The sequence below is a fragment of the Thermobia domestica genome, chromosome 10 (genome assembly GCF_964235325.1).
Source record: "Thermobia domestica chromosome 10, izTheDome1.hap1.1, whole genome shotgun sequence".
NCBI classification, from domain to species: domain Eukaryota; kingdom Metazoa; phylum Arthropoda; class Insecta; order Zygentoma; family Lepismatidae; genus Thermobia; species Thermobia domestica.
In genome coordinates this window covers 217,648,353-217,659,309 of record NC_137463.1, presented here as the reverse complement: position 1 = coordinate 217,659,309, position 10,957 = coordinate 217,648,353, and the positions used below count along the sequence as shown (strand labels likewise).

Sequence of the window (10,957 nt, the reverse complement as noted above, 5' to 3'; positions counted from 1 at the left end):
TCATGTAGGAAGAAAGGAGGAACGCTTTAAAAGTTTTAACTGGAAATCCAATCGGGAAACGTCCATTAGGAAAACCTAGGCCCAGATGGGAGGACAGTATTAAGATGGATCTAGCAAAAATAGGAATACAGAGTAAAAAATGGATTGAATTGGATAAGGACAGAAGTCAATGGAGAGCTTTGGTGACCATAGAGAAAGAGAGGGAGAGAATGCATTTAAGTTAAGCACAACTGCACAATAAAATGAGTGAGCGGTTAGCTTTCGCGTTTCTATCGTGAAGTCCCCCGCATTCGACCATTTTGACAAAAGTTTTTATTAATTCCATCTGTGAATGTAGAGATAGTGCGTGTACTGTGAGCAGGGTTGGCAAGGTAATTTACTTGTTACGTATTTTACATAAATTACGTGTAATTTACTAGTAATATATGTAATGTAGAAAACCAGTTTTTTTACGCAGACGTAGAAAACTATGTTTCTTTCATTAAAACTAAGATCATTTTGAATAGTCGGTTATATTGTAAGCTTAGTTTTATTATTTAAGCATTAAAACATTATTATCTTTTAAACATTATATTTAAAAATAATGATTTCATGCCAAATCATAGTAATAAAAGATAATTTTGGATAGCCCCTCGCCGGCCCACTATCACTTTCCACCTATTAGCGCGCGCACAAGCACAACCAACCAACATATAAGCACACACATTAAAAATATGTGTTGGTTCGGATATGTTTGAAAGTATCAAGTAACCTTTTGATTATAACAATTTATTGTTATACCTTTGCAGGTTTTAATATAAAACTCGAAACATTTCAGTATAGTTTGAAACTTCTATTAGAAAAGAAAAATAGATTGACTATTAGGCTCATTTTACCTTCATATTACACACTAACACACATATAACTGATACGAAAAATACTGAACAGAATATGGAAATAATGAAATTTTAGAATAAACTGATTTGTTTTTTCTTCTTCCACGTCCCAACGATACTATATATACCACTTAACTTAGCACTAAAACATATTGAATTTTAGATGTAAAAGTTATTAGATTCTCATTTTAAACACACACAACTGAAAAAATATAGGGTGCGGCAGAAATAGACGATGTTGTTTTCTCTAAATTAAATATTTTAATGACCTTTTATGAACAAACATTTTACATGTCCAGAATGTACATACAAAAGCATTACATATGGTAACTACGTCTTGAAAATTATGTCAGTGTCATGGTTATTCAAACAGATCTCTGCACGTCGCCTCACAGCACTCACAGCTCGTTGAACCATGTCCAGCGGGGTTTGGTGGATTGCATGTTGAATGGATTCACGCAAATCCTGTAATGTTGCAGGTTTTGTTGCATACACTTGTTGCTTCAAGTAACCTCGTAGTAAGAAGTCACATGTCGCTAGGTCCGGCGAGCGTGCAGGCCAAGGAACATTGCCGCGACGAAAGACAACCCGTCCTGGAAGCATCGTCCAAGAATGTTCATCGATGCAATTGCTGTGTGTGACGTGGCCCTGTCTTGTTGGAACCTCATCTGTCTAAGGCGACGCCGTCGCAGTTCTGCGAATAAAAAGTTTTCGAGCATGTTCACATATCGAGCACACGTGACAGTTACAGTGTTATCACCCTTGTCGTTGAAAAAATATGGTCCAATAATCCCATCAAAATAAACACGTCACCATACTGTTACTTTAGGGCTATGAAGAGGCACTTCATGCAACAACCTTGGATTTCTGGGTGCAAAGTAACGGAAATTCTGCTTATTTATACACCCATCAATGTGAAAATGAGCCTCGTCGGACATGATTAACCTCTGTAGAAAGTTTGGGTCCTCATTAATCATTTGCAACAGCGTATTGCAGAATTGTACGCGAGCATTAAAATCCTCAGGGAGCAACTTGTAAATCATCTGAATTTTGAATGGGCGGAAGTGTAGGTCCTGGTGTAATATTCGCCGCACACTCCTATCTGACATGCCAAGTGACACAGCATGCCGACGAACTGAACGCCTTGGACTTCTAATTAATGCTTCTTGAACCCTCTTTATGTTGCCTGGTGTTCTCACTGAAAGTCGACGGCCTGGGAATTTCTTTGATCTTGCAGAAGCCGAAGCTTGGAACTTTTTCACCCAATTAAGAATAGTTTGTCGTGTCGGTACTTGTCCATTTCTGTCAATGTTAAAATGACTCCGAAACTTACGCTGCGTAATTGTCGCAGAGTGTTTGTTCTTGAAGAAACACTCCACTGCGAAAGCGCGCTGTTCGTCCGACCAACGCTCCATGGCTACTGACGGAAGGCTTACGTAATTCTTCCAATACTGCGCATGCGCATCGAACAGTCGAATAAACCTACATGCATACACAATGCTTTGAACCACTTTATAAAACAAAACAACAATGACCACGTTATCTATCGGGTTACGTTTTCTATTGTCTATTTCATTTTACATTGTCTAAGTACTTCTGCCGCAGTCTTTATAAAAGCAGCCAACAGAACATTATACTACATTTTTCGGAATTAACTAATTTATTTTGCTCTTTTCTTCCAAGTCCAACAACAACACTAAATATATTACTTCCCTTAGCACTTGACTATTATTTGAACTTTTAATGTAGAAATTTTTTATGCTCATAATAAATAGACAAAACTGAAGAAAATACTCAACAGAATATTGAACTACTTGTTTCTTCGTTGTTTTTGGAAAGAAACAATTTTTCTTTCTTCCTAGTTCGAATACTGAATATATTTCACTTGGTTTCAATAACACTGAGTATATCATTTCATTTAAAACTTAGCCATAATTTTAATTTTAAAAAAATGTTACATGCCATTTCCATTATAGTTTAGTACAATTCGAACACAATACTCTTAATCACACTAATATTCATAACTTGAGTGGTATTTTAATTTAAGGGTGTAGTATATTTGAAGTAGTTTCTTCGAACGTTCGAAGCTGAGCCGGTTCCTTGTGAAGTTATGGACAAAGGACCAATTTGAGTAAAGTCTTTCAATTTGCGCTGAAGATGCTGGAATGTTCAATAACTTCATAGCAAATCTCGACAACTCCTTATGTTGCCGAGTAGCGAAATACCAGAAAGTGCGTGGTGTTGTAATTCCCTTATTCATAAGTTCTTCAAATTTTCCCCGATATTGCTGGTAGTTATTTATTCCTGAAGCGCCGAGGTTTTCCAACAGAAACTCCTCTACTTGTTCGTGATGCTTTTCTCAGACATTGCAGAAAGTCGTCACAAATGGAGACCACGATGGCTTACCATTGTTGTTGTATTGCACAATAGTTTTTTCCACGGCTTCTCTAGCATAAAACTTTTCTCGATTACAGAGGGTTTAAAACATGAAACATAATGAAATGGGTTTTCAAGTCACGTGTGCAAACCGTATTATACAATACTACTTTACAAAGCCAATACAAAATTCTCATTTATGCTTACGGATTAAGTTTTGCAAAATCCAGCTAAATTCCGTACAATTTTAGGAAGAATCTTTTAAAGCACAGCGCGTAGAAGGTTTCCTTTTAATTTGTAGATCTGTTTCTAATTTTTTACGTACTTTACGTACTTTGCGTAAATTACCCGCTTTAACGCGTATTTTACGCGTTACGTAGAAAACCTTTTTTACGTGTAATTACCCAACCCTTACTGTGAGTCCTGGCAGAGTTCCCTTCTAATCGTTTTTAAATATTTGTTATTACTAATTACCAGCAGTGATGGATTAGCGAAGAGGATTAGGATGGGGATGTCTTTCGAATTGAAGCCTCTACCCCGAAATTACAGAATTTCTAAAATAAACTAAATATTAGTTTTGCCTTTACTCATAAACTTCAAGCTGTCCTCAATTAAAAAAAAAATAGGATTCTTTTTAAAAACTAAGCATTAATAAGAAAATCCCCTCCCAAATATTTTTCTAAATCCGATGTTGATTATTTCTATCAAATGGTATTCAAGGTTGTCCGGAAGATTATTGTTGAATGATTGCACAGGCTACAGTATAACGGAAATGTGGAAGGACGCTCTGACAGACATATTGAAAAACGTACGCTTTGATGGATATATTGAAAAAAATAAGTTTAATTATGTGCTAGAAGCTAAAGAACTAAGCTCCAAGAAGTAAACCACGGGTGACTAAAAAGAAATGATCTAGAGAAGTAAGAAAAGGCCGATAATTCAGAAGTTAAAATATAGTTAAATAGCTTCTAAAATTGCCCTCAAATACTATGTACTTTATGTTTACTTTAATTCATAAACCATGTGCTCCATCCAGCATGATGGTGAATTCCAGAGCGAAATATGGCATTTAGGCCATGGAATCTTAGAGTATACTATAAGAAAGCTATTTAAACAGAAAAATCATGAAAATGAAAAAGCCAAAATTTCAAAATTTCTCGTTTTTTAAAAAAGAAGCCGGATTTTTATGTGCAAAAAAACCATCGATTCAAAAAAAGCCGGCTCTTTTGCATTTCTACCAGACTCACGAAACGCAAAAACCGTACGGAAAGAAAGAATGGACCATTTTATCCAGCGAAGAACCGTATAATGAACTTTAATATTTAAAAGACTTTACTTTCTAAACATACACAACTTTTCCTTTTCTGTATCCAGAAGTGTCTATAGTCTTCCTTTGAATGATAAAGTATAAGAGAATTATGTAAATTACTTTAAATTGTAAGCCTAGTTTTAATATTAGTTTACAGCATGGGAAAATACCAGAGAAAAACACACCGATTTATCATCTATCAAAACTGAAATTATTGTCTTCATCATTCGTCGTCACTCTCTGTTGTTGAGTTGAAAGCGATTTTATATTCGAACTATACAGCAAACAACTTTAATGTTGTATTTTGGGATGGTGTGGAATTGTCATATGTGGCTCCATTATCTTGCACAGTCATTTGCTAAACGTGCATTCCCTGTCGAGGCAATACGCTCATTTCGGTTTTATCTCTTCTATTGCAATTATTTTGCTGAACAAGAAAAATAAATTAATCGCTCAAAGCACCACTAAAACGAGTTGCAACGAATTATGGACCAGTACTCATTGGGAGATGTAAAAATGACAGAAGTTAAAACACTTTTTTCTTAAGAAGGAAATATTGATTCAAACTGTCAGTAAAACCGTACATAATTAGTGAGGTCAAGGAGAAGGAACGTATGCCGAACAAAAAGGGCAACTCAGCATATTTGCACGATCAAGCCCGTACGTCTGGCAATGCTGATGTTAGCTTTGTGATGTTTTTGGCAACTTCGGAGAATAGCTGCAATCGAAGAAGTATGTAGACTACAAGGACAAAGTCCGCGTTTCATGTACGAAAGAGTTAGGAGAAATAGTTTTCACGAAATTGAATCAGCATGTATGAGCACAAAAAAAGAGATATGTATTTGCATTATACTAGGGGGGATCAAATGAAAACCTTAAAAGTTTATTAAATTTTCCAATGTTGTGCTATTGTTTTGAAAGTTGGCAATATTGATTCTAACAGCATTCTTCATCTTCAGTAATTGGCAGAAGAGTCTAGTCAAACAAGTGCCATCACAGTAGCAGTTTCATGATGACCGCCCCACTGTCAACATGCACCGCATTAGAACAGCGTTCGGTGATCCGGTTTTTGAGTAGTGAAGGTATGAAACCAATTGAAATTCATCGCAGGATGGCAGCAATTTATGGTGTTTCGTGTTTGTTCCTGCAGCAAGTATACGAGTGGTGTAGAAAGTTTAAAAGTGAGTAACATCTGTGGAGGATGCTCCTCGACCGGGACAGGCTCACCGCGTAGTGACCGACGACAACATTGCGCTAGTGAAACAGCTTGTAAAAGACAACAGGCGTATTACCCTGAAAAAAATCGCAACAATAATGAAGATTAGCTTTCTTTCAGCTCAACACATTGTGCGTAACGTTCTGCATTTCAATAAGGTATCGGCAAGATGGGCCTCACGTCAGTTGACTGCTGAATTGAAAGATCGCCGCGTCGACGCCTGTGAAGAAATTTTGCGTTGTTTCAACGCCGAGGGTGATGTATATCTGGACAGGATTGTTACAGGCGATGAGACCTGGGTTCAATATCATCAACCACAAACCAAGAAAGCGAGCAAGGTATGGCGGCATAGCTCCTCGTCGAAACCAAAAAAATTCCGACTCAACAATCGGCAGGAAAGATCATGCTCGCTCTCTTCTGGGATTCTAATGGGATAATTTTGGAACAGTACATGGAAAAAGGAGTGACAGTAACGTGTCTCGTATTCAGACATGCTGAAAAATAAACTTCGCCCAGCAATCAGGTATAAACGGCAAGGACTTTTGTCCTCAGGAGTACTCCTACAGCATGACAACGCCCGACCGCATACTGCCCGTTTGACCGTTGAAATTATCGATGACATCAAATTTCAGTGTCTCATTCATCCACCCTATTCACCAGGCATTGCCGCCAGTGACTTGCATTTGTTTGGACCAATCAAAGAAGCGATGGGCGGCAAACATTTCAATAGTGATGAAGAGGTGAAAATGCGGTGCACGAGTGGCTACAATCTCGATCAAAAGAATTCTTCCACCGAGGTATCCATGCACTTCCAAAACGGTGGAATACTTGCATTGAATGTCAAGGGGAACACGTTGAAAAACAAGAGGTAAGATTTCCTTTCCATTGTTATATTCTAACATTTATTACATTTTAAAGTTTTCATTTGATCCTCCCTCCTAAGAATTTAATTTTATAAGGAAAAATATTTAAAATGCAAATTTATTTAAATTAAAAATATAATAAAATTACTAAAAAATCCGCCAGTGAGAAAAGGAATAAAACACAATGATAAGGAACACAAGATACTCTGTAGCAACATATATCAAACAAGTTTTTAAATGCTAAAACTCAACGGACGGAGGAAGAGAAAATAGGAGAAATATAATACTATTACTACTACTTCAAGAACATTAACAACAACAACAACTACTACTACTATTAATGCTAATACTAACATTAATACTAATATTAATTATTAAACAATTTAGTATAAATTGCGACACGGACTGCTGTCTGCAACGAAATAAACGCTATTTGTTTTGAGGAAAAGAAGATAATACCTATGTAGAATAGGTACAAAATGTACCTTGCTCCGTGCAGCTTTGCCAGATTTATTGAACGTAGTAGGAAAATGTAAGTGCTACGTTAAACAAAAACCGTATCTCGAAAGTGATGAGAAAGAGGTATGTAGCTGCGTATTTGTTTTACGTATTATGAAATATACAGTGTGGAAAGAAGATATTAAAATACGAGGTAGCTTTGTACTGAAAATATATAATTTCATTGTATTTAAGGTAAGTTTATCTAATCGAAACTAAATGTAAGTTAGTTACCCTAATCAACCTAAGACGATTTAAACTAAGCTTTTCTAATTTAAACTAACTATACTAAGGTAAGAAACCTAATATACTTAACTTTATCTTACGGTTAGTCGCACCAAGACATTAGAAATTCTTTGTTCTTCCAAAGCTTGTCCAGAATTTGGCTGCACGATAGCGACATATATTGGTGGGGTTAAGTTCCAAAGTTGGTCTTCCGTTTCTAGTACCGGTAAAGTTTTGAAAATTTATCTTATTGAAATAGATAATTTGCTCGTTTAGTGCTTCATAATGGGTAAGGAGAGCGGGAGTTGTTTATTGTTTGTATTAAAGGCGGTTATAAACATGGAACTATATGGCAAGTCAAGGAAGCTACATAGCGCAATATTACCGCATGATTGAGTTGTAGAAAAGTAAGGAGCATTTGTATTCTGAACATGGCTCCAAGTGTACAGAGACGCTCCATTTAGCATCCTTACTCAGAGACGAGAAATTACATTCTATTAATTTTAACAAAATGGTTTTAAACTTCCCTAACCCTAAGCTAACCCGACCCTACCTTACTTTACTCTACTCTACCCTACTCTATTATACGGTACCCTTTTAAAGCTGTCCTAAAAATTGATTATTTTAAAATTTTCTTAGCTGTTATTACGCTTTTTGCCGAAAGTCAGGTGGATTACCAACTTCGGAATAAATTCCTATTGGTGTCATGTAGGAAACAGTACGGCTAGTGACAACTATTAACTGAATGTAAACTATTAGGAGCGGGTCTGAGGGGCTGAGACGTCTTGCTTTGGTAATAAAGATATCTACTTCAATAGACGTTACATCTATAATCACATATAGTATAAACAAAGGTAGAGAATTAAGGTTTACGTACAGATTAAGAATGCGAAGATAAATTAATACAAGAGTGAAACTCTTACTTCTTTGTGATATTTGTATCCAGAGACCATTTATACTCTTTTCCTGCTACAGCATGACGATACTCCCCCCGTAAAAGATAAAGTTGAAGGGGTAGAAACGATTGTTCGAAAATTGCAATTTATTTTATTGATTATGTAGAGAAGCTTCTTGGGCGTATATTTAGTAGAAGGGGCCCAGCATTTTTTCTAAAAAATGTTATTATTTCGGTAATATCTATTCAGATTAGGTTAGTTTAGTTTATATTACATTATGCTAATGTAGGGGTCCAGTAATTTTTAAAAAATGATTAAATTTCGCTTAGTTCTAATAATATAAGGTTAGATTCGGTTAGTTCAGGTTAGGTTAGCTTAGGTTAAATTTGTTTACGTTATGTTACGTCTAAGTATATGCATAATCCATTTTCCTGTAAATTTTGTAAATTTTATGTGCTTCTAAACGCCTTCTGCTAAACAAGCCCTCCTCTTGAGGCTAGTTTTTTTCGCAGCTGTCCCCCATCAGCGTACAAGTTTATAAGATGTCTACAAACTTGTACGCTGATGCCTGTATATACCCTAAAGAATACTCCTAAATACCTACATACTTATATGACACAAATAATATACCTGCATATTTCTTGCTTTTAAAACCATGAATTAATGCTAATTGTTGGGGGCTAATACAAACCACGAAGGTAAATACAACCTAACCTAACCCAACGTAAGAAAATTAGGTATAGTTATCAGAAAAGTATGAATTCTTAAGAAGAAATTCTGGCCTCCCGTAATTAGAATTTATCCAAAGCCATTACTCATGCCGAGCAATATATCGAGTAACCATTAATATAATCGAGAAGAAACAAGCACCAACTTCTACTAGGTGGTCACTACAAGCATGATGTCTATCTATTCATTTATAGAGCAGGGAGAAGATTCTAGGCCTGTGCGTTTGTAGGAAGTAGGCGCAAAGCGACAATAGGCATACGCTTAAAGGAAGACAACTGCTTAAAACACGCATCAACGTGAGCCAAGTGGTCACTACAATCTAGTTTCGCATTGTAATCGCTTAGACTCCGGATTGATATGCACTAAACAATGTCAAAATGTGGAAGCATTTATGTACTGAAAATCGCGAAAATATGCATTCAAATGTGCAGTAAAGAGATAAATATTCAGTAAAATATGAAGTACAGTGAAAAATCCTGCTCTACCTTTTATTGTAAAAGTTCATTACATTTGTTAATGTGAGTGAGTGAACTACAGTACTAGAAATTTGTATAAGTTGAAGAAATTATTACAGAAGACTTTGGATTCATTTGTGTTAAAATAATGATGGACCTATTTACTGAACTTAAGTTGATTTGAATTAATTCATTAATTTTGACTTTAAGGTCCCGTTTAGCAGCGTTGTCGTACTGATTAACGTGGAATCTGAACTACATGAGCTACCGCCGGGAATTAAACCCGGTTTTTTCATGTCAAAGGCGAGTGCACTAACCGCTTAGTCACGGAGCTCGCTTACTGAAATTTTGAGATGCACCACATTTTTATACACAAAAAATGTTATTTCTGTCTGAAAGTTTTTACAGGGTAATGTTTCAATAATGATTTGGATGGTATTGTTATTTCAATAATGAAGTGTCACTTTCTGGAAATTCAGAAAATTCTTGATTCATTTTCTTTGAAGAACATAATTTATTATACATTTGATACAGATTTTAGACCCGAATAACTTTTTCGAGGTTGATTTTTCATTGCTTTCCAACAATCCTTGAAAGAATTTGATTTTACTGGTTCTAATATATTATACCGTTCAGGCTAAAGAAGACGATGATGAGAATTAATTAAAATAGTGGCATTAAGACAGTGGGAGGAAAGGTAGAGCTCCGAGAAAACCCACCAGCAATGTGGTTTTCCACCACAAAGCCCACTTGGCGCTGGCTAGGATCGAATCAGAGACCCGATAAACCTTAGGCGAACGCTCTACCACTTTTGTTATTGTTTTATCTTTTCATTTCACATAAATGTTGACTACTACATTGTATAATACAACAAGTCAAGAGAAGGAAGTAACTGAAAACAATAATTAACTACATTATTGTTGGATAAGCAGAATGCGTAAGAAGTTTACAAACGTTTTTGTCTATATTTGAGTCACATGAAACAAATGCAATCTCCGAGTTTGTTATTACCAAATAAAATCGAAATATGACAACTTGGTAGGATATTGTAACATATATAATATAAAATGTCAATTGAACCGATTAATTGCATTTAGTTTGGTCTGCGGGTACCAGTGATAGTCTGGAAATCGTAAGATGGAGAGGATGGATGGAGAGGAAGTAGATTACAAAAGTCTACAAACTTCTTACGCATTCTGCTTATCCAACAATAATGTAGTTAATTATTGTTTTCAGTTACTTCCTTCTCTTGATTTGTTGTATTATACAATGTAGTAGTCAACATTTATGTGAAATGAAAAGATAAAACAATAACAAAAGTGGTAGAGCGTTCGCCTAAGGTTTATCGGGTCTCTGATTCGATCCTAGCTAGCGCCAAGTGGGCTTTGTGGTGGAAAACCACATTGCTGGTGGGTTTTCTCGGAGCTCTACCTTTCCTCCCACTGTCTTAGTGCCACTATTTTAATTAATTCTCATCATCGTCTTCTTTAGCCTGAACGGTATAATATATTAGAA

At 35.9% G+C, this 10,957-nt stretch overlaps 1 protein-coding gene across 1 annotated transcript; it reads right to left on the bottom strand.

The window, feature by feature from the left end:
- Positions 1-1,684: 1,684 nt before the first annotated feature.
- On the bottom strand, positions 1,685-2,290 carry LOC145661779 (uncharacterized). Its single transcript, XM_081727116.1, has one exon. The coding sequence runs from the start codon at positions 2,288-2,290 to the stop codon at positions 1,685-1,687; it is 606 nt and encodes a 201-aa protein (XP_081583242.1).
- Positions 2,291-10,957: the final 8,667 nt, after the last annotated feature.

Coding starts and splice junctions, on each gene's coding strand:
- LOC145661779 (XM_081727116.1), bottom strand. CDS start 2,290: ATGGAGCGTTGGTCGGACGAACAGCGCGCTTTCGCAGTGGAGTGTTTC.